The sequence below is a fragment of the Ornithorhynchus anatinus genome, chromosome 13 (assembly GCF_004115215.2).
Source record: "Ornithorhynchus anatinus isolate Pmale09 chromosome 13, mOrnAna1.pri.v4, whole genome shotgun sequence".
NCBI classification, from domain to species: Eukaryota; Metazoa; Chordata; class Mammalia; order Monotremata; family Ornithorhynchidae; genus Ornithorhynchus; species Ornithorhynchus anatinus.
The window spans coordinates 12,444,503-12,469,037 of record NC_041740.1 but is presented as its reverse complement, the minus strand read 5'-3'; the positions used below and the strand labels follow the sequence as shown (position 1 = coordinate 12,469,037).

Below are 24,535 nucleotides of genomic sequence, written 5' to 3'. Positions count from 1 at the left end.
TGCCACTCCCTGGCCAATGCTGTCGGCCACTGGAGTTTGCCAGTGGCTCCAAAAGGAGTCTTAACTAGATCTGTTCTATTCAGCTGTCACCATAGAGACTGTAAGTACAACTTCAAGTTCCAGATGGGTGCATGCCTCATCCTTAAGACTGAAAAGAGAAAAAGTTACAGCCAGCCAAAACCTGCCTTCCTTAGAGTGAAACAGAGTCCGCACTCTGTGCTGGCCGGATTATTCTACACCCAAGTCCAATAGCTAATTAAGATATCCCATCATGGAACTATGTTGCTGATGGAATTTTTTCTCATTTTCTAAGGAAACTTGAACAAACTGAGACGTGCATCTGGGAACAGAAAAGAGCGAAGAATGCGAAATTCTACCCTACCTACTGTTTACTGATTTTAAGAGTGCTTTTGATTCAGCACTCAGTTCAATTCTCTTTGCTCTTGTCATACCGCCTGCATGCCTACCTGCTACTAGAGACCTCAATTTATATCCAACCACAAAGATTACATTATTTGATAATGATGCTATGGTAGGCACCGGAAAATAGGTGAATTAAGAAGTAGGGCTCTTGCCTACAGAATTCGCCTATTTTGGAGTTTGCTGAGGAAGGCCAAACATGAGAACAATATTCCATCAGAGAGAAATTGCAAATGCCTGTTGGCTGTGACATCTACATATGGCAAGCAAACATCCAAACTGAAAATACAGCAGCAAATATAGGGCTGGAAATTCATTCCAACCAAACTCAATGGATGAAGAAAGTTGTTGTATTTATATAGCACTTATTATTTGCCAAGTGCTGTGCTAAGCCATGGGGTAAGAAACAAGTATGATAGCTCAGAGCCAGTCTCTATCCCACATGGGGCCCACAGTCTAAGGATCAAGCAAAACAAATGTCAAGTATAAAATCACTTTTGAGATAAAATGATTCAAGTAATGCTCTAGGTAGCCAAGAGGTAAAAATGAATGGTGATTTGAATACAGCGCTAGAAAGAAGAAATGTAGAATCAAAGCCAGTAAGACACCTTAACCAACGGCAAGAGCACCTCAAAATCTTTCAATGGTCATATTCTACCCAGCTATTTCCTGGACTTCTTCCCACTAAGCAACATTGTATTCTCTGTCCCCTGCCCCCCACCAATATGACATTCCTGAATCATAAAATATGCCCCAATAAGTCAGGTTTCATCTAAGGCTTATAAAATTTACGTACTGAGCTTAAAGGGGAAACACGGGTCTGACAGACCCGAGGCCTGGAGAGTTTTTCTAATTCATTAGGTAACTGGGAAGTAGTTGCAACCTCATTGTGGCTTAGTTTCTCCAGCTATAAAATGGGAATTCTTTAACCTGCCACCTACCTCCCAGAAATGCTGTGAACGTTAATGAAGCATTACCTGTAAAGTACTTTGAACTTCTCAGAGAAAGACGCTATATAAATGTAAGGTATCATTATCATTATATTTTTCTACCTTATGGCCTGGGAATCCTGACAGCTGAGATGACAAGATAAACTCTTCTGACAGTGATAAAGAACTCCTTTGATTTGCTACTCATCCCCACAGCACTTGTGTACATATCTGTAAATGTATTTATATTAATGTCTGTCTACCCCTCTGGACCACGGGCTCGTTGTGAGCAGGGTGCGTGCCTACCAACCCTGTGCATTATATTCTCCCAAGTACAATGCTCTGCACACAGTAAGTGCTTAATACCACTGACTGATCAATCAGCAAGACTCAATTATGTGGTAGCTTCCTTCAAGTAGCAGTAAGCTACAGTCACCAGCAAAATGATATGCAGAACAGTGTTCTTGGTTATCTTTAGATCTAGTTTTATGTATAGACACACTAGTCATCTTTTAGGAACCTATCACTAAATATATATCTATATATGCATATATATAGATATATAGAGATATATAGAGATATTGACCATTGCTCTAAAAAGTTACAAATAAACTACAAGAAAAAAATCTTCCCAAGAGAGATCAGTCCCCTTAGGTCTTTTTGCCATACCAAGAGGCAGAAATTCTAGAAAATTCCCTATAGCATTTCTAAGCATTCTTCTTTTCAATATTTCCTCAACTCAGATTTCAGCAACAGTCTTCTATAAAACTATAAATAGCATTCCTATAAACTATGCTTTTCATCTCCTTCAGTAAAAGTGCACTTGAAGAAATACTTTCCTCTACTCTCTCCAACAGCACTCAGCAAATCAAGAAGCTGAACCTCATTAAAATGGAAATTGATAAATCCTGTATTAATCATATTTTTTATCACCACATCCCTACATCATAAAGCCTTTTATGGATGGATCTAAGTTTTAGGTCCTTGCCCAACCCTGGTAAATCCAAACTCACTGGGTAATTACAGTTTAGTTCCAGGTCACACAGATCACAAATTTTGTTTAAAAAAAAAAAGTGACATAAACTAGACCTAGCATTTCAAGGTAGGTCAAGGCCCTTTTAAGACCCCAAACAGTGGCATCATCACATTGTACACTGGGATGTCAAGTTCTTCCTCGGAAGGAAAGATTCCCTTTTCCAGAAAGCTCTGCTTTCTTAAGAAAAAGAAACTCAGAAACCAATTCCACACTTTTTATTTCTAGGAATTTTGTTGATTTGGCTTTTGTCCACCTAAGGCCACCCCCATATAAGTGTTATGGGACCCACTTCAATCTGTCCCAAGCTCCTTCCTCCTTCATCCTCTCTCACCCAAAAATATTTTTCAGGCCTAGACACTCCACATGAATAACCAAGACACCCCCATTAAAACCTGGAGGTACGGAGAATACACGGTCACAGAGTAGCTGAATGAAGACAAGCATTTAAGTATCCTCATTCCTAGACAAGTGGGTTCATCATCAAGTTGAGCTTATCTTTATCCTGGCCCAAGATGGATTCTGCCCCCTAAATGCAGTGTCAGAAGGAACTAATGGGTCAGAAAAAACGATGACAAATATTACGAAGTACAGGTCATCTCTCTAGGTTTTCAAAGGTGGTTCATAATAATGATAATCTATTATTGTGCTTTAAAAAACAAATCTTAAAAATGAGGATTAAGCTATCACAGTTAAAGCCATGGTTCTACCGTTAGTTCCAGACCCACACGCAGCTCAGTAAAGATTTAGAAACTGAAGAATTTTTATTTTTTTTCGGAAGATTTCCATTCCCCACCCTTGTGCCCCTGAACACATTCCCTTTAAACCCGTGAAGTAAATTCCCTACTGTTTCCTTGCAAATGTTTGGGTACTTTGGAAACATTTTATAAAATGCGTTTTCAAATGTTTACATTGACTGCAGTTCAACAGAGAAAAACAAACAGGAAGCATTTAAGAGCAGCAGGAGAGATAAACATGTAGTTACTAATTTCAAACCACATACAGTAAGTTATGTCCTTTTCTCATGTGCACAGAAGGATTAAGTTACTTGAAATCCATCGAATTTCAAAGCACTATCCCCGATTATATAAATGTGTTTACATACAAAATACCACAAAGCACCAAATCATATTAGGCAGTTTAAGGTAATTTGGGGAGCTTTACTACTTCCATTACTATTGGCTACCCTTCCCCCATACATGTACCCACTCACGTACACCACGACATTTTAATTAGTGCTCAAAAAGACCTTGACACCTTTTCAGGAAGGAGAAAAGTGCCCTGAAAGAGAGAAGGGAAAGAGAGGCAGATCAACTATATGCACAAGCAATCAATCCGCTATACAATTTATTTACAAGCCCCCCAAATCACCATCTCTGAATTGGAAAATAAAAGTCAATGCCTGCTACAGTTTGTAAGTTATACTATAATCGTACAGAAACTATATCTACCTGCCTGCAGATTTGACTAAGAGCATAAGAACCTTGTATAGTGACCTACATATTCTCTTCTCTTTGTCTTCTCTGACAAAAGTGTAGAAAATTAAAGTCTAGAAGAATTACTCATTACAAATTGCTTTCCCAAATTAAAATTACACCGTGCTGAGTCCCAGTGAAAGAAGCATGCAGGCGAAAGATAGACACAGTTTTTGAAGGTGGGCAGAGGTTGGTGGCAGAAATGAAGAAAGCATAAAAGGGGCAAAGATGGCAATATGGTCTGCTTTTACTTTCACCGAGTGGTAGATATATAAGTAAAAACATAGATCAGGTTAGTAACGAAAGCACAAAAATTGAAGTGGAAATATGTAACCAATACCTGCTAATACATCTTAAATGCTGCAAAGAAATGTGGATAGTAAAACTACTGTAGTTTTACTGTATCTTCTTTGACTTGGGAATACATCTGTAAACCATTTTAGAAAATAATATGGATTTACAGGAGAAAAATCCACAAGAACTAACGCATTTTACCAACTGAAATTCAATTTAATAAGTTAAAGGGAATGGGCAGGGTTTGTCTTAAAATTCAGACATCTCCAGGCAAGCATGAAATTTTTACTCTGGCTTCAAATAGGTCTTTTAAAGGTAAATACTGTTTCCCCGGTTCTTTTACAAGTTCCATATAAAAGATGTACTGGATCAATAATCCCATATAAGGTGTGAACCAGAGTTTTCTTGATTATCAGTGCGAAAGGAACCCTCCCCAAAAGAGTCCTTGCATTAAAAATACCTCACTTGAATATCTAATGATCTTATTTTTGCTTTTATGCTGCTGCTCGCAAGTGCAGGAGTAAAGGCTCTGGTGCAGAGCTCAAGAGTTAGGTCAGTATAATTCTATTTTTAAATTTAAAGAGGTGTTTGTTCTGTGCCATAGAAATGAAACTGCTCTTCTGCAGAGGATAGTAAAACAGTGGCCTAAAAAAAGATATTACAACTCATTTTTCAATCCCTGACTTGGGCATCGTGCATCTTTTCCTTTGAGATTAGCTCAAGAATAGACTGTGTTTTGGTGCTGATAGGACAACCTCTTGTATCTTGAAAAGATTCTAACATGTTCAATCAGTATTAAGAAGATGATGACTGGTTACCTCTACCATCTGAACTCCTGTTGCTTGAAAATTGTGGTTTAATCCGCAGAATCTTAGCTAATATACTTCTACTGAAACACAGGCATTAAACTGATCCCTCCAAAAAAGGCTGTGATCTTTCTTCCACAATCACGCTGTGCTATTTAGCCTTCTGGATATCTTTTTTAAACACAACCCTGAATACCCAGCATTTGCGTAATTATGAACTGTTATCACTCATTTCATTTTCCCAAAAAAACTTTCAGATGAGGTTGAACCACAAGGTCACAACGTGGTGCTTTAAATATTCTTATGAAACAGTTCAGGCAAGACGGTTGTGGGAAAGGAAGCGAAAGAATGGACTACACATCCCATAGTGCAGAGGGGCTGATTTTGCCTTCTCTTACCAGAAACTGTTGAAACATTCCAGCTCCTCTGCAGATAGTGGGAAAGCCCCACTGCTAGGAGTTCTCCCAAGGAGAGGGTGGGAAGGATGACAGATGTTTGAAGTTTCCTGTGCTGCTGGGCTGGGAGCTTGGAGATCAGCTGCTGGTTGCGACCACTGCAGAGGATTTCCACGTGGTCAACTATTTCTCTTGGCTTAAGTGATATCTGGAGTCAGAAGGGAAGCTAGGACAGACTAATTTGGAGTGAGTTTTAGGAATGACCTTTTATCGAGTCACTTTCCCAAGAAAAGCCCTTCAGGCAGCCCATGACGGAATCAGCCTGAGGGTGCCTAATTCCTGGCAAGCTTATCTTTCCACCTTTGCCTTTGCAGTTTTGAACCCCAGTGGCAGTATATATTACCCTGTAAACCAAAAGTTTGGCTTTTCTGTTTTGACCCTTTCTGATTTGTGGTCCTGATTAAATCCTAACTCTGTTCATTACCTTGTTTGGGAATCTGGTTCAGACATGGTTCCTGGGGCATTCACAGAACTTTCAACTCAAGACCTGGCTGGAGCTTTGAAACTCATTTTGTTTGGGTCACCTGAATATCAGGATAACTAATTTAGGATTATACTGCAGAATGGTCCCAACTTCTGTTTCATGAGGCAAGGGGCTCTGAGTAATAGATGGAACTGTTTAAATATCCAAAAGTCCAATAAAACTAAAAGCACACAAATTCTCTTACAGCTATCTACTTGTTTAGTCTGAGAAATGCATTTTTCCAGGGCTGTAATAAAGAAACACAGGCTCCAAAATGAATAACCAGCTTTAATGGATTTAGTGATTAGTCATATCCTGTGCAACAGTACAGCAAGAACTAATATAGTATAAATTTTCACTTTACTTTTCCACAGGTGCTAAACAACTCGAAAGACTGGAAACCTTTTTAGACTTGAAACTTTGCTGAACAGGAGCCAAAGTTGACTGTGCTAGGTCCAGCACTTGGTATAAAGTTGTGGTTAGAGAACTTACACATATAGACACATTCAACACATGTTGGAAAATTGATTCTATAGAAAATAAGACTGCATATTTCAGTTTCTGAAACCTCATAATTTATGGTTCGATCAACACCACCCCCAAAAACACAGAAATAAGCATATATGCCAAGACACTATATTTCATCCCAAGTGAAAATAAAAACTATTAATATACTGCAAGGAAAGAAAAAAATCTGCTACTAGTAATTACTAACTCATTTGCTGACCTACTCAATCATTTTTCACATTTATATAACAATTCAAGCCCAGCTAATGTTAAGATGCTATTTTATTTCTCTTGTCTTAAAACCTAAAACTATTCAACTGAGTAAATAAGATCAACAATTTTGAGTTTGTCTATTCTTTTCCTAAGCCAGAAGTGTTTGACAAGTAGTTTTGAATGTGAAGAATCCTAAAGATCACTCCAATGCTATGCAAATCTGTGAAGCCTTAAGTACCCTGAATGCTCAGTACTTTACCTGATGTAGATAGCATCTTGAAAAAAAAAAAATACCAGGGTGAGTCTGCAGTGAGTCAGCTAGCTATCAACTTTTTCGGTTGAAACCTCTCAGCCACATAGTCACTACCTTATTAGCAACTTACGCAAATACTGAAAAGTCTTTTGATTCAAATTTACAATCTGAATGAAAAGAAAATGCTTTACTTTCTTGTTCATTTTATTTACTCTTTATTCTGGTTCCTGTGGTGGGGCAGAAGCATAGAGAGAAAGATCTCTTTGCTGGGTCTGAGAACTTTAGTGTAGTAGGCTTAGTTATTCTGAAGGGAGCTTTGAGTTGCTTTCACACATGTTGTGAAATGGAAAGGATCTTTACTTTTCATCTGAAGTTCATATAGACAGCAATTTTTTTTTTTTAATTCTAGAAGACAGCCCCACTTCCTCTCTCTCCCCTACATCTCGAATCCTTCATTTTCCTAGTTTCACCGCCTGAAGGTCCACACTAATCATCATTCCTCTAGCACACGGGGGCGGTCCTAGAAGGAGCACGGTTAATATGCCCCAGGGAGAGGTCGCTGATGAGTAACCCCTGGCACCTTCTCCTCTCCTGAAGCCAAACACCCTGCCTCCACAATACTGCCAGTCTACATTCCCCTAAGGATCAAGGCTCCAGAAACCAATTCAAAATTCTCTAAATCTAACAAATATCCAATTTTGGTCCAGATTACACAGGGAATGGTGTCCTTCTCTTTCTCAGTTCTTTGCAGTGCTTTTCTTGGTTTCTCTGTCTCAGTCTGTCCCCTACTCCCCTTAAATTCCTCCTTCTCTACTGTGCTCCTCCACAATACACCTTGCCCCTTTCTCCTTCATCTCACCTTCATCTGCCTTTCTATCTTTCCCTATTGCTCCCCTCCCTATCTTCTGAACCTCCTACCTCTCCAGTCACCCTTTTTTCCCCCATCTCTCCAATCTCCTTCAAGTTCTAAACACCGGGTCCTCCCTCCCTTCACAGTTCCTCATAGCCTGGACTCTCTTCTCTTCTGCTTCTCGGTAGCTCTCATATCAGTCAATCTATCAGTGGCATTTACTAAGTGATTAATGTGTGCAGAGCACCTCACTAAGCACCTGGAAAGATGCAATGCCATAAGAGTTAACAGACAATTCTGGACCTCAAGAAACTTAGTCTCCTCTGTTTCCCCTCCCTCTCCCTACCCCTCCCCACCACCACTGCTCCTCCTGTCATTGCTCCTAAGGCAAAAGAAATATTTAAGATCACCACTATGACCACTTTTGAATAGGGCCTTTTATGATTCCTAGAATACAGTCAGCTCCATCTCTTTCCAGGTTCCTCTGGACTTGATACTGCACTAGACATGCCAGCTTCTCTCTCTGTCCACCTCAGCTGTATTCCCCCAGCTCTCCTGGCACCCATCTTGCCCATCTGAACCTCACCACTCACTCCCAGTTTCCTGGAGCCTAAGTCTTTTCCCGCCTGTGTCTTTCTCTAGCTCACCTCCACTTCCCTCTCCTCTCCTCAATGGCTTCCTTTGAAGTAAGGGCATGGTTGCCACTTGAAAATGCTTCCTCCCTGCATACTTAACTAAGAGCCCGACACAGATGCAGCCACCACCGGACAGAACTCAACGGTCTTATAAGCCAAGAACCACGAACACACATTTTACAGATCAAAATCCTTCATGAATATGCAAATTGAGAAAAAATTAGGTCACCATCCCTCTTCCACAGCTTCAGGTTTCTAATCACACGGGTATGTGCTGGGAATTACAGTAGCACAGATCCTGAAGAGCACACATCATTCTACTTGTTCAAAACTTTTTCCTCCCAAACAGTTACTATTCTGAACCCTGAATATCACAATGAAGACACAGAGCTACATAAAATCCCCCAACGAGTCCGTACACCAACCAAAGCAATATTCTACTAAGTTTTTGACTATGTTGGAAGTCTCGATCCTATATACTCAAGGGTCAAGCTAAAGTCTAAGCAACCTGGGGAAGAGTGAGGTGAGCCACGTATCATCCCAGGTTTTCCACCATTCCTGCCCAAAGCTTTCTGGACCAATTCAGCCCCTTTCATATTGTTTTGGGGATTTTATTATTTCATCTTTCCAACTTCCTCTCAGGTCCTTAGTCTTGAGATTCTGAGTCTCGGAGGGGCCAGGCAACTTGTCCAATTCTCATCCATGAATTTTTTCCTGAAGTTCAAGAACAGTTTTTTAAACAAAGTAGGCATTTAAATGCTATTACTACTTCCACTTTCACTTCATTACTAGCCGGGTGCAGACTGGCCAGAATGTATGGAATTTTGGATAATGCAGCATGGGTATTGGTAGGTTGGTTAATCAAGTAGATTATAATGTGTTTAAATATCAAAGTTTATGTAGCAGAATTACTTAGGGGAAGAGAAGACAGCATCTGTCGGTTTACAAATAAATGTCTGCCTGATCTGATGTGGAAATGAATATTAATCAAAAATAATGGCAATGGCATCAACATCTAAGGATGTCAAGGAACTTAACAACCTTCAATTAAGCCTGGGTAAATCCCTGTGGGAAAAGTCATTATTAGAGTCATCCATTTTACATATGGATAAATGGGGAAAACCAAAACAAGAGAACCAATATGCATAGTTTCTGGTCTGCTAGTCAGATTCAGGGCTTAGAACAGTGCTCAGCACATAGTAAATGCTTAACAATTGCCATCATTATTATTCTGCCCCTCTCTTAGTATACAACTGTACTGTACATGATCCCACCTGGGGCAATCCTGGTAAAGCTAGGAAACTGCAAATCAAGGTACCTCCACTGTTCACTTGAAAAAGCAAAGAAAGCACTACAAGAAAGAGGGAAGAGAGAAATACTTCTTGCATTACTGTAAAGGAATTTAGACCCTTGCCTAGCTGTTGAAGCGTCCCAAAACAATGCCAGGTTGAAACTGAGGGGAGGGCAGCTGGAAAATCAAGAGGCTGAAGAAGAACACCAAAGAGAAGCTGCATGGCACAGTGGATAGGGCATGGGCCCGGGAATCAGGTCATGGGTTCTAACCCCAGCTCTGCCACTTGTCTGCTGTGCGATGCTGGGCAAGTCACTTCACTTCTCCGTGCCTCAGTTCCCCCATCTGTAAAACGGGGATTGAGACTGTGAGCCCCTTATGGGTGGGACAGGGACTGTGTCCAACCCAATTTGCTTATATCCACCCCAGCGATCAGAACATCCTAAGAGCTTAACAAATAGCAGCATTACTATTATCATCAAAGAGGAGAAACCACAGGGACAAAGTACAGGTCCAGTTTCTACAACCCCAAAAGCAAAGAAAGCAATCTGCTTCTGACAGCAGCTCAATTCAGTTCCTATAAAAGTGTATAGCCAAGGCTCTGGGACTTTCACTCCCTAATTCACTACATCTGAGAGTAAGTCACCTGCAAATCCCCCCTTCACTCTTCTTCCCAGCAACGGAAGCTAGGACACTTTCTAAGGGAAGATGAGATCGGAGGACAGAGAAGATAAGAAATGGCACGTTCATGGTGGTTTTATTAAATGTTCACGTTTAATTAGAGACAAGATTTTACAGCACCTGGACCTCTTCTGTGAGCTTTGGTTTCTTAAAACTTTACCAATAATTTCTTCTAACTCTGGCACTTAACCAAGGTTCCCAACTGACAGCAACAATGGAGGCCAAACTGAACACACACAGTTGTTCTGCTGCCAGATTCCCACACTGTCCTGGCCAACAGCCTTGATCCTGGCCTGGTACGACCCCCTCGGTCTGGGTTTAGCAGCTCATTCTACTCTGTGTCAGCAGCAAGTGGATGGAGTACCCCATCTCCTCTTCCTGGAAGTGGTCGGGGGGAACCTCAAGCAACTGAGAGTATGTCCTCCAACAGGAGGAGTTATCTGCTAACCTTTTCTCCTGCTCTTCACTTTTCCCACAAAAACCAAGTAAATGGTCTCTCCATATACAGCAGCACGTAACCCGGCTCTCTTGCAAATTTATTTGGTCTTTTTGACGTGACACAGAGGAATAGAACTGCTGTCTCCATTACTACCTCTACTTAGGTCTTCTGAAGCTTTGTTCTCTGTTTTCAAGAGACTTATGTAATAGTTTGAACTGTTTTCCTGTGTTTGGCCATAAAGTCGGTAAGCCTGTAATATAAGGCTCACAAACATGGATCCATAAACACTAGGGAAGAGCTAAAATAGCAGCTATTATAGGAAAAGTTATTGGATTTTTCTCTCCCAATCACAACTATACTCTCTTCCATCCCTAAATGCCTCCACTTGCTTGTTTCTTATTATGACCTTGACAAGAGTTCTGATTTTGGCCCACATCTTCCCAGAATAGTAATTCACCATGAATTTAGTTTTAATTCCTTAGCTGTATGCCTGTGGACTCTCACTTTGTTTGCTTATCGCCCATAGATTCCAGGCATCTATTTATTTCCTTTGAAGCTGCTATACATCTGAGAGAATGCTCCTAACCTCCACTTCTCTTTTTGTGTATACTGAGTGAGCCAAATCTACTTAATCTTTTCCCATAAGTCACCCTTCAAAGCAAAAATCATTTCACATCCTTCTTCAAACCTTTTTAAAACTCTGTTATTCCATTAGCATGATCCCAAGTGTCACATTCAATGTCATGTATTCTTCCTTTTAAATTTTAAGTTACAAAACATTACCCTTATTTAGAATGCTTACTGATGTTTAAAAAAGGGCTATTTTACTGTACCTTCAACATCATCTTCCCACACTGTTAATCAGGTTGGGAGAAATGACACAGTCCATAACAAGTCACCCTAACCACTCAAAAAAAAACTCCCTTCTAGAGAGACCAAAACAGTATCTGGCCACATTCCTAAATAATAAAGTGAAAAAGAGAGAGAGAAATAAAGAGTAATAACCAAAGTGCCAGAGAAGCTTGAAGATTTTGGGGGAAGGAGAAGGGCACAACACTGGCATCTATTTCTTACTCCTTTAAATGCCTAACTGGTCAGTAAGTCAATCATACTCACTGAGCGCTTACTGTAATAATGTTGGTATTTGTTAAGCGCTTACTATGTGCAGAGCACTGTTCTAAGCGCTGGGGTAAACAGAGGGGAATCAGGTTGTCCCACGTGGGGCTCACAATCTTAATCCCCATTTTACAGATGAGGGAACTGAGGCACAGAGAAGTTAAGTGACTTGCCCACAGTCACACAGCTGACAAGTGGCAGAGCTGGGATTCGAACTCATGAGCCCTGACTCCAAAGCCCGTGCTCTTTCCACTGCACCACGCTGCTTCTCTGTGTGCAGAGCACTGTACCAAGCACTTGGGAGAGTACACAGTCCCTGCTCAAACAACAAGCATACAGTCTAAAAGATGAGCTTACAGTCTAGAGGACTAAAATAAATGATAATGTTAAATTAAAATTTCACACAAGATACATGTCCCTGAAATATTTTCCAGTAAGAATTGTGTATTGATTTTACAACAACTGGACTCCTGATATCAGAAAAAAACAGCCATTTGCCTTCTGATCTTTACAGTTTATCTAAAGGAATTATCAAGGATTAATAGTTTTTTTGCAAACCTTAAAATGCTGACATAATAAAGTAGTCAGAAACACAGGTATTTTAATAATAGCATTTTTAAAATGGTCCTCTTCAAGTTACTCTTTTACACAGCATATATACTGGGTTCTTTATTAATGCCATTCATATATCTTCTGTATAGAGAGGGAGGAACAGGGAGACGATGCAGGGAGAAAAAGAGTAGAGCGAAGTTAGTTCTGTAACCATTTGTTCAGAGCCCACTGGAGGGCTTGGTCAAGGTTTTGGGAAAATAGTCTATCAAATAGTAATTCCTGGATCTGTACCCTTTGATTAACTGTGGCATTTGTTAAGCGCTTATTATGTGCCAGGCACTGTACTAAGCACTGGAGGAGATACAAGCAAGTCAGAATAGACACAGTCCCTGTCCCACAGAGAATTTATTGTCTGAACCCCCATTTTACAGATTAGGTAATCGAGGCCCAGAAGAAGTGACTTGTCCACAGTCACAGAGTAGAGCCGAGATTAGCACCTCCTGACTCCGGGGCACGGGGCACGTCCTCTATCCACGAGGCCATGCTCACCCCTCCCTCAGCCAGGCAATTTATATTCATGTCTGGCTCCTTCTGGACTAGGAACGTCTCTAACAACTCTGTTGTACTGTACTATCCCAAGTGCTTAGTGCAGTGCTTTGCACACAGTAAGATCTCATTACCAATGATTGATTGCTCTGTCAAACCTTGATTTAAAGGGTGAAAGATGCATAATGCTAGAGCTGCCAAATTAGACTGGAAAGGGTAATGCTGGGTTAGATTAATTAATGAAATCAGGTTAAGTGCCCAACTATACTGTTCTTCCTCCCCATGCCCCTCAAAAGAGAAAAAATAAGACACCGTTTGGGAAAAGAGGGATTGAACTCTGACCTTGAATACTTCAATGAAATGCAACAGTTAATAAACTCTGTTGAACATTTTCCCATTTTCAATGTGTATTTTTCCCCAAGATTGTTTAAAGCAAATAAAACCTAAGCTACATTTTTTTAAAACCTAAATGATTGTATAAAAGACCCTGATTATTTCTTTTTGAAGGAAGATTGATGCATCGATGGGTTGTCCTCTTCCCATTAAAAAAAAAAACCCAAAAAACAACTTCTTGCCTTCCAATCCCACACCCCTACTCAAAGTACTACTAGGACGAAACCACCACGTCTGAAATCAATTCTTCTCAAAGTAAAGCCTAAAAGCAAGTCCTACAATGCAAAAGATTGAACTACAACTACCTACCTCTACTTCGCTGAAAAAAAACAAACAACTGTAACCAATCATAGGAAACGGTTGTGATACATTGTTTCCAATAAGCTAAATGTTTGAACAATGTGTCTCCTCAACAAAAAAAGGAAAATCGTCAATGTTCCCACACAAGGGAAGCTGCCACTAGTTACTGTATAACTAACTCATCTGGAAATTAACTAGTGAGAGAATAGCAGATCTTAAAGGATTTTTTGGGGGATGCCAGTGAACTTTTTAGGTTTTATAAATAACTCCAGCAGAGACTTAATCCATTATGGGACTCCCCACCCAGACAGGGCTTTTGAGTAATTCTGTGAGTCGGAGTACTGCAGTAAGCATTAACGACACAGAGGACACTGACTTTTAGGGTAGATCTGCTTGTGATTAACCCATCACCCAATCAAGCAAACCCAAAACACTAAACACCCGCCTCCTTCCTCCCTCCCCCCGCCCCAATTCCAAAAGGGGGGAAAAAAAAAGAAATGTTTTTCCAATTCAGCCTATTTCATAGATCCAGCATAGTTCTGTTTTCAAAAAGACTACGTGAAACAAGAGAGTTTCGGGGGAGAAGAAGTTCATTGCATATTCCTGCCCTGCACTCAAGAACTAAACTCTCGTCAAACACACACAAAAAGACCATTTCCCCGTCTTTCCCTCCAGGGCCTGGAATGAGTGGAAAGCCTGGGGCTGGATTTAAACTCTTTCCAGTAAGTCTCGGCCAGGAAAGAAAAGTCCACTGAACGCGGTTCAACGCTTGCACCTCACTGTAGGCGATCTGATTTTATTTTTCCTCCTTTTAACAAGACGGCTTCGTAACCGACCTGTAATTAGCTGCGAAAACCTGAGCACGAGGTGATAGCCACCTTTCCCCCTCCCCCCCACACAACTGCAGAAGTAGCCGTGGGATGTCGGAGGGGGAAGGGAAATACATTATTAAATACAGTCATGTAGTACAATGCATTCGTTCGCTCCATATACCCCGGACTCGGGGCACGCCAGACCCCCAGTCTCTAGGTCTCTTTCAATCTCTCTCTCAAGTACAGCGCTCCGCACATAGTAAGCGCTCAATAAATACTACTGAATGAACACACGCACCCTTTTCTCCCCCTTTTTTTTTTTTTTGCGGGGTGGGGGAAGTGTGGAGAAACTCGCTTTCTTTAGCCAACTAAAGGCGGTGGGGGAGAAGAGGCGACAAAGAGTTTAGGCCCAAAGTCTCCCACGCGTCCGGGGCAGTTTTACCTTTATTCACCCCCCACCCCCGACCCAAGCGGGTTGGAAAAGCCATTCTGGAGCAGGAGCAGGAGCAGCTGCAGCCATGTTCGCTTAATGCTTTCCCTCCCGGCCTCCAGGACGCTCCCTGCCCCCGAGGCCGGGACAGGGTGGAAAACTTTCCCCGCCTGTCAGGCAACTCGGGGGACAGAAGGAAAGGCGGCAGCCCTGGAGGAGGAGGGGGGAAAGAGGAGGAGAAGGGATGAGCACGAGAATGGGGCAGCCCTCCGGCCTCCGTGCAGCAGAACTCCTGGGTCCCCAGCATGGGCCCCTCCAGCCCCCTCCCCAGCCTTCCCCCCTCTCCCCCTTCCCGGGAAGCGCCATATTGATCCCGGGCTCCCTCTCTCCTTCCTCCTCCTCCTCTCCCCCCCGGGGACCCTGGGGTCCCCCCCTCCCCCTCACCTTGGCGATGGCCTTCTTGTAGCGGGTGACGGCTTGCTGGATGAGGTTGAAAACTTTCATATTCCCATCCCCGCAGGGCACGACCACCCGGGTCCTCCCGAAACACACGGTGACTTTCATGCCGCCGCCGCCGCCGCCTCCTCCTCCTCCTGCTCGTCGGTCGGTCGTCGTCGTCCCGTCCCGGGGCTCGGGGGGCGTCCTCCGCCCTCGGTGCCCCCTGTGCCCCCGGCCGGGGGGCGTCGGAGGGGGGTGCTGGCGGGGAGGCCGGGCCGGTGGGGGGCTGGGGGCCCGGGGGTTAGGGTCGCGGGGCCGGAGGCGGGGCCGGGGTCTGCCCCGCTCTCATGATCGGCGGGCGGGTGGGCGATGCCGGAGCCGCGGCGGGGCTGGAGCTCGGGGGCTGCAGCTCGGGGGCTGGAGCTCGGAGGCTGCAGGTCGGGAGCTGGAGCTCGGAGGCTGCAGGTCGGGAGCTGGAGCTCGGAGGCTGCAGGTCGGGGGCTGGAGCTCGGAGGCTGCAGGTCGGGGGCTGGAGCTCGGGGGCTGGAGCTCGGGAGCTGCAGCGCGGCCGCACGGTCTCCTCCTGCTCCTCCTGCTCCTTCCCCGCGGAGGCCGCCGAGGTCGGGGTCCGGTGGGGTCCGAGGGGGTGGGGGGTCGGTGGGGGGGGGGGGGCCGCCGCCTCTGCCCACCTGTTCGGCGGCCCCTGCGCGCTCCGGGGCTGCCGCGCGCTCCCGCTCTCCTCCCTCCCCCTTTCTCTCTCTCTCTTTCTATCTCCCACTCACACACACAGACACACACACACACACACACACAGAGGCGGGGGGAGGGAGGCGGAGCACCGAGAAGCGGGGAGGAGCCCCGGGAAAAGGAGGAGGAGGAGGGAGCAGGGGGGATTGAGGAAGGCCGGCTGCCCTCCCGGCCGGGTGCCCTTGGGGGTGCCTTCATTCATTTCGTAGTATTTATTGAGCGCTTACTATGTGCAGAGCACTGGACTAAGCGCTTAGAATGGACAAATCGGCAACAGAGACAGACCCTGCCCTTTGACGGGCTCACAGTCTAATCGGGGGAGACAGACGGACGAAAACAATAGCAATAAATAGAATCAAGGGGATGTACATCTCATTAAAACAATAGCAATAAATAGAATCAAGGGGATGTACATCTCATTAACAAAATAAATAGGGTAATGGACGCGGTTGTGGGGGGCAGCGGGGAGGGGGCAGCGCGGAGAGGAGGGGCGTGGAGGGGGCGGGTTGGCGGCCGCGGGCCTCCGCTGCCTTTTCCACGGGTTTTCATCAAGGGTTGGTTTTCCCTGGGGCTCCGCGCCCCGCACCTCTACCATCTCCCTGTATCTCCGCCCCGCACCTCTACCATCCCCCTGTATCCGCGCCCCGCACCTCTACCATCCCCCCTGTATCCCCGCCCCGCACCTCTACCATCCTGGGACCACCTGATCACCTCTATCCCCGCCAGCGCTTAGAACAGTGCTTTGCACATAGTAAGCGCTTAACGAATGCCATTATTATTATTATTATTACCATCCCCCGGTCTCCGCCCCCCAGGTTCCCCGGTGTCCGCAGCCTGCTCTTGCCCGGAGGAATGGTCTTTTCCCCCTCCCCGTCCCTCCCGCCGACCCCTCTTGGTAATTATAACAAGGATGGCATTTAAGCGCTAGGTGCAAAGCACCGAGGAGGATACAAGGTGATGAGATTGTTCCATGGACTCACAGTCTCAAAGTCCATTTTACAGGTGAGGTCATTGAGGCACAGAGAAGTTAAGTGACTTGCCCAAAGTCATACAGATGACTGTGTGACTACCCGGGAGGAAAGTGTCTTTAAATATCCCAACTCCTGGCATGGACTCGTTCTTAAATGGTGTAAAGGGGCTGCGGGGAACGAGGCGAGCGGACCGAAGGAGGGCAGATGACGATGCCTGTCTGGATGCCCAGAGGACGGTGCCTGTCTGGATGCTTAGAGGATGGTGCCTGTCTGGATGCCCTGGCCGGGATGGGCTGTCGGCCCTCGGAAGGCCTGCCCACACACGGTGGGGGTCTGGGGGCCTGGCCGTCCCCACACTTAGGCCCTGCTCCTCCAGGAAAGGGTGGGCAAGCCATCGTGCCCTCAGAGCCAAAACCCTCCTGTGCCCTCGGCTCCACCCAGCCGTCTTGTCCTGGCCCAGGCTTCTTCCCCAGGCTGCTGCTTTACTGAAGTCTCCAGTGCCGCTGCCCCCATCCCAATTTGGAAAAGCCGACATTCAACATCAACCTCGCCGATGCCTTTAGAAAAATGGAAAAGCTGCACTGCACAACCCAGATCGATGAGCCCTGCTTATCCCCAGTGTCTTAGGCCGAGGGATGGGCAAAGCGAGCCAGACGCACACCGTCGCTTTACCTTCGATGCTGCCCCTTCCAGAATATTATCAATTTACATCGACGAGAGTGAGGTCTTTTTCAAAAAAGATAGAAAGAGTGCGGAAAAATCCACAAGAGGCCAAGCAAGGCAAGCGTGGGACTAGAAAAAATGGAAATGATGAATGAAGCTCATTTTTCCTACCACTATGGACGATAATTTCCCAACAGCTTCATGTTGTTTTGCTCGAAGAAGGGTTTATTCCCCTGAAGATTGTCTTTGGAATTGCCGTCGTATACTATATGGTGTTCCATTTCACTTTTTATTTTGGGGTCCATAAGGGGAACGATAGTTTCCTTCAGCCGCATTACAGACAAGCAGCATGGTGTAGTGGATAGCGCATGGGCTTGGGAGTCTGAAGGTCATGGGTTCTAATTCCAGCTCAGCCACTTGTTTGCTATGTGACCTTGGGCAAGTCAATTCACTTCTCTGGGCCTCACTTACCTCATCTGTTAAAATGGGGATTGAGACTGTGAGCCCTAAGTGGGACAGAGACTGTGTCCAACTGAATTTGCTTGTATCCACCCTGGTGCTTAGTACAGTGCCTGGCAAGTAGTAAGTGCTTAACAAATATCATAATTATGATTATTACAAAAATAATAATTATACAAATAAACACGAATGAAATCTCATTTCAGATCTTCTAACTAACCATAAAGTTCTTTATGCCAGGTCAGGCCTGTGACACAAGTAATGTGTGTATGATGATTTTACACGTGTAGATTTCAGCAAGGTTGAATTCGCCCCAGTTCGAGAAAGTAGGAGGTAAAATCAAAAATAAAACTGACGTGTCCTATGTATGTAGTCAGTGGATTTACTGAGTGCTTCCTATAACAGTTATCAACACATTAAGCATCTTAAATTTTTTGAAACCATTGGGAGCCCTTGTAATTTCTCATATTTTTTGGCCAGTGACAAAGAATCTTGGGCCACTGTGGAAAGGACGTAGTGCTGAGGGCACTGGTCTGGGGACAGAGGGACGTGGAATCTAGTCCCAACTTGTCTGGGGCTGTTTGCTTCACTTCTCTGTGCCACTTTCCTCATCTGTAAAATGGAACTAATATCTAGTAGAACTAATAACACATCCAGGGATAGTGTGAAGATAAAATGGGGTAAATGAGTGAAAATTCTTTGGAAAAATTATAATACAAACTCAAGATATTGTCCTTTTCAGTTTCTCAATCTTCATAACCTTTGTTGTTTCTTCATCTTTTTCCCCATTTATCCTTTAAAGATCAATCGGACTTGGAAGAAGTCTGGCCTATTGGAAAGACAAAAGGACTGGAAGTTAGAAGACCTGATTTCTTATTTTTAATCCGCCATTTGCCGGCTGGATGACCTTACGTAAGCCTCCCCTTCTCTGCGCTTCAATTTCCTCATCTGTAAACTGGGGATTAATTAGCTGTTCTCTTTCCCTCTTAGACTGTGACCCCTAGAGAGACAGGAGTTATGGCTGTTCTGACTATTGTATCTACCCCAGAGTTTAGCACAGTGTTTAGTAAATAGTAAGTCCTTAACAAATACCACAATTATTGTTATTATAACAACATGGACATAATATTTTAGTTGTCTGTTGTTGGGATGAAATTCTCTGGGTTCTGTGACATATACCCCTAGGTGTCAATTTCTGAATAGTGGTGGTTGTAGAGTGAATCTCCAATCTCTAAGATATTGTTTCACTAGTACACATGGAACCAAGGCAAAGGTCAAAAGACAATCAATCAATCATATTTACTGAGTGCTTAACTATGTGCAGAGCCCTGTACTAAGCACTGGGTAGAGGACAAAAGAAATAGCAGACACATTCCATGACCATAACCAGCTTTCGTTTCCTTTCCTGAATTTCAATCTCCACGTTTGTTTTCTCTCCTTAAACTAAGTCCTGTTATCTATTTTCTCTGCATATATTCTTGGAAAAAAAAGGTAGAGTACTATCACGGAACTCTGATTTTGGCTAAAGGTTTACCAAGCTAACTGAATGTCTGGCCAGAATTTGTTCATCTGTTTTCACACCTCTGTCCCAAGACAAGTTAAAACAGCTGTTTCCATCACATTTTTGGTGTCAAATTCATAAGCTGGTATTAGTCCATTCACTTAGTCTCTGCTAACTGTTGATAGCTAATTTTAGAACTGGTATCGCACACAATGCATCCTTGCCCGTGATCTTAGGGAATCCCTTGAGTAACTATTAAAATTACTTTCTCTAGCAAAAGGAGAACATTTGCCAGTTTTCAGTTGATCAAAGAACTGTCCCAGGTATGATAGGTTTTCCTTCGGACTGTATAATTCAAAGACTGGTCATTCATTACCTGTACCAAATCAGTCCACAGCAAATTAATAAGATGATGCTCATCTTCATATTTTATTTTAAAATCATGACTGGAATCATTTTGTGTTCTGCTTTAGGAGATTTAGTCTAAATACCCTAAGGCTCTAAGTGAGTCTCCATGGAATAGTCCCCCTTTAGAAATATAGCATATGTCCCAAAGACAGTTCTTTCATCATTTGAAAGCTCTAGTATGATGTTCCATTTCCTCATTACCTGCTGCAAAAAAAAAAAAACAGCCAAAGGCTCTTAATCTTATAAATTCTCAAATCTCTATTAGTTATAAGTGGGGAACTGAATCAGAAGCTTTCTAATGATCAATTTCGCTTGTGCTCATATTTGGCTCTCTGCTAATAACCAGATTAACAGTCCCCAAAACTATAATTAAGAATGCTTTACATCCCTGGGACAACTGAGGTAACTTTTTTCTCCTTTGGTTTGATATATTATGCTCACACTTCGGGCCCTAAATTGTCTGGGCCTGACTGAATTCAGCCTTGGGATCTCTGTTGGAGAAGCAGTGTGGCTTAGCAGAAAGAGCATGGGCCGGGGAGTCAGACCACCTGGGTTCTAATCCCCACTCTGCCACTTGCTTGCTGTGTGACCTTGGACAAGCCACTTAATTTCTCTGTGCCTCAGTTCCCCTTCTCTCCTTCTACTTGGACTGTGAACCCCATTTGGGACAGGGACTGTGGCCAACCTAATTAACTTGTACCTACCCCAGCACTTACAACAGGGTTTGACACATACTAAGCATTTAACAAATACTATAAGAAACAAAACAAAAAACTGACACCTGTGTAGAGTCTAGGACCTCCATGGTGTCAATTAGCATAAAAAATGAGCAAAACACTTCCACCTTACCCTCTGTAATCATTAAAAAAAGGTACACAACTCCAAATGAGAGAAACAATTCAGATGTGGTACAGTACCCTCAACCCCAGAAATAGAAGAATTTTTCACTTCTCCAATTCTTCATCATCATCATCAATGGTATTTAATGAATGCTTACCATATGCAGAGCACTGTACAAACATTTAGGACACTACCATACAACAAGTTTACCATTTCATCCTACTTCCCATCTAGCTAGGAGAAGATTCATTGAAGGCAGCTGGAGTCTGGAAGGCAGGGAGAAATGCTCTGTGCCTCAGGGCACCTCTCTCCCAGTATTCGTTAAGCACTATAGCAAATTTTCACCAAAATGGATGTCATTAGTTCTTAGATGGTAGGCAAATATGGCATTGATCTGTACTGCACTGGGTAAAGTTTTGTTATCTTTTAGCAAGAGAAAACTGTTTCCAGATGTCAGACGCTTAGGCCCTTCTTCTGGTTTATGAAACATGCTGTGGTTACAGCACTTCTGGCTCAAGAATCTCAAGAGTCAGTACCTGGTGCTTTCCAATTACCAGCTGCTTTGATGACTCCTGGAGCCTTCTTTTCAGATATTGCAAAAAAGTGACATTTTCATATCTACGTTTTCTCTTCTTGCCACCAAAGTGTTGGGGGTTCTGGCTTTTAGGCGCCTGCAGAAACCTTGATCTGAATTCCAACACATCTTGAATCTGAAGTTCACTCTCAGTTTGGGAGTATTTTTTCCAGTTTCAATTCCTGAAGGCAATTTCCTTTGATGATTCTGGAAGACCTGCTTTTGATTTCTCCTCTCTTGGACTTCTTGGCATCTTTGCTATCTTTGAGAGTAAGCAGTTGATATTGGTGCTTAAGTATCTATTATTCTAAGTCCTTCAATGTGAGGGGAGTAAATATCCAATTTCATTACTTAATTTCCTTGATTACTTTAATATTGCATAAGTTTTCTCATCTGTTTGGCAGGCTACCTGTTTTGTTTTTTGGTGGGGGTTTTCCCTAGTTCTCCCTCTAGTCACTCATATTTTCTCCAGCTAATTTGTTTTCTCCAATTGGTTTTTTTAGATGGCTACATAGCAAATTATATATAATTTTAGATGGGATACTTCATTAAGACATGAAGGTAAAAGCTGGTTATTCAGCCATCTCTGACACCTAACTCTGCTATAACACATGTTTTCATTACACCATTTGGATGCAACACAGTAGAAGTAGTAGTGAATGTTTCTTCCCACAGTGCAAGCCTGTTTTGAAATAACAACATTCCCAAGTAGGTGTAAGTAAATTCAGTGCTCACGCCCATGGGGTCAGTCAAGGTGTGGTGCCGCTATATTTCCCATCCTGTCTCCCCCTCGAGACTCAAAGCTCACTGTGGGCAGGCAACAGGTCTGCCGACTCTGCTGTACTGTATTCTCCAAGAGCTTAGTACAGTGGTCTGTACATAATAAGGCCTCAAGAAAGTCCACTGATTGACTGATTCAGCCTTACTATACTGTACAGTACTTTGTTTCCTTACATCACTGTGACTTTACAGTACTTAAAACAGTAAAATGACAATAATAATACAGAGTAAGAAGCATTCTGCTAGTGGTAGACATAATAGTGATACTGGAATTTGATGGAAAAATATCAGTCATGGTGGAATCTTTAATCCATCAATCCACTAACACATTAATTCCCACTGAATTGATGCTTGCCATAATGAAATCTTCCCATAACTCAGGGCTTTTTAAGAACCTAATGCTTTTTTACTATGGTATTTATTAAGCGCTTACTGTGTCAGGCACTCTTCTAAGCACTGGGGTAGATTCAAGTTAATTAGGTGGAACACAGTCCCATATGGGGCTCACAGTCTTAATCCCCATTTTACAAAGGAGGTGACCAAGGCACAGAAAAGTGAAGTGACTTGCCCAAGGTCCCACAGCAGACAAGTATTATACTTTCCCAAGTGCTCAGACAGTACTCTGCACAAAGTAAGAGCTTGATACGATTGAATGAATGAAGGTGGAGGAGCTGAGATTAGAACCCAGGTCCCTCTGACTCTCAGACCCATGCTTTAGCCACTAGGCCATGCTGTCTCTCAATAGATGCCTCTTCATCTATTCTCTGTTGATTTCCAAGCTATTCTGAGACTCCACATTTGATTGTATTGATTTCAAATTTGGTCAATAGAGTTCTTGTAAGAAACTAGGCCTTGTGGCCCAGTGGAAAGAGCATGAGACTGGGAGTCAGAAGGACCTGGGTTCTAATCCCAGCTTGACCATTTGCCTGATGCTTGACCTTGGCTATTCTAATTCTGTGGCTTCGAACAAACAATGCACTCCACTCTGATTCATTCCTGCGGTCTGCTGAATAAATGGTGGTATTTGTTAAATGCTTACTATGTGCAAAGCACTGTTCTAAGCGCTGGGGAAACAAGGTGATCAGGTTGTCCCACGTGGGGCTCACAGTTTTAATCCCCATTTTACAGATGAGGTAACTGAGGCACAGAGACGTGAAGTGACTTGCCCAAAGTCACACAGCTGGCAAGCGGCAGAGCCGGGATTCGAACCCATGAACTCTGACTCCCAAGCCCGGGCTCTTGGATGCTGAATGCCTAGCCTCAGCTGTTCTGGTGGGTTGCTCTTCTTCCACATGGCAGTTACGGCTTAGTAGATCTGGGGTGCTATTTCTGATTTTGGTGGTTTTTGTTTGATAACCTTCCTAGGTTCAAAATGAATTTTCTTGATCTTAGAATGTATCTTTATCAATTATATAATATAAATAATCCCATGTATTAAGCACTTCCAATCTATCATATTTGAGTGCTTACTGTGTGCAACGCATTGTTCTAAGTGCTTGGGAAAGTGCAATATAACAGGGTTGGTAGGTATTTCTCCTGTCCACAATGAGCTACAGCATAAAGGGGAAGACAGCCATCAATATAAATTACAGGTATGGACATAAGTGCTGTGGGGCTGGGCAAGGGGTGAATAAAGGAAGCAAATCAGGGCAGCACAGAAGGGAGTGGGAGAGGTGAAAATAAGGGCTTAGTCAGGGAAGACCTCTTGGAGGAGATGGGCCTTCAATAAGGCTGTGAAGATGGGGATAGTAATAGTCAGATATGAAGAGGGAGGGTGTTCCGAGCCAGAGGCAGGTCGTGGGCCAGAGGTCGGTGGCGAGATAGATGAGTTTGAGGTACTGAGAGTAGGTTGGCACCAGAAGAATCAAGTGCCCAGGCTGAGTTGTAGTAGGAGAGCAGTGAGGTGAGGTAGGAGGGGGCGAGGTGATAGAGTGCTTTAAAGCTGATGGTAAGGAGTTTCTGCTTGGTGTGGAGGTGGATGGGCAATCACTTGAGGTTCTTGAGAAGTGGGGAAACATGGACTCAGCATTTCTGTAGAAAAATGATCCGGGCAGCAGAGTGCAGTATGGAGTGGGGAAGAGATAGGAGGCAGGGAGATCATCAAGGAGGCTGATATAGTACTCAAGGTGGGACAGAATATGTGTTTGGATTAATGTGGTAGCAGTTTGGATGGAGAGGAAAGATTGAATATGTGGGTTGAATGAGAGAGATGAGTCAAGGATGATGCCAAGGTTACAGGCTTGTGAGACAGGAAGGATGGT

The 24,535-nt window shown here is 43.6% G+C and overlaps 1 protein-coding gene and 1 long non-coding RNA gene across 20 annotated transcripts in view; both read right to left on the bottom strand.

Annotated features, from left to right (window-relative positions):
* PARD3 (par-3 family cell polarity regulator) overlaps nt 1-15,559 on the bottom strand; it is a 471,934-nt gene extending 456,375 nt beyond the window's left edge. For 12 of the 18 annotated variants that reach the window (XM_029077446.2, XM_029077455.2, XM_029077448.2 and 9 more), the window contains exon 1: nt 15,338-15,558. In XM_029077446.2, coding sequence (XP_028933279.1) covers nt 15,338-15,457 — 120 coding nt within the window. In that variant the 5' untranslated portion in view covers nt 15,458-15,558. Of the gene's footprint in view, nt 1-15,337 lie in introns of all 18 variants that reach the window. The other 6 variants (XM_029077450.2, XM_029077456.2, XM_029077460.2 and 3 more) reach the window with 3 other exon arrangements.
* Nucleotides 15,560-18,324: 2,765 nt separating this feature from the next.
* LOC103170327 overlaps nt 18,325-24,535 on the bottom strand; it is a 74,805-nt gene continuing 68,594 nt past the window's right edge. For both annotated transcript variants that reach the window (XR_486097.3, XR_005660735.1), the window contains one exon: nt 18,325-19,000. This is a non-coding gene — a long non-coding RNA (uncharacterized LOC103170327). The remainder of the gene's footprint in view (nt 19,001-24,535) is intronic.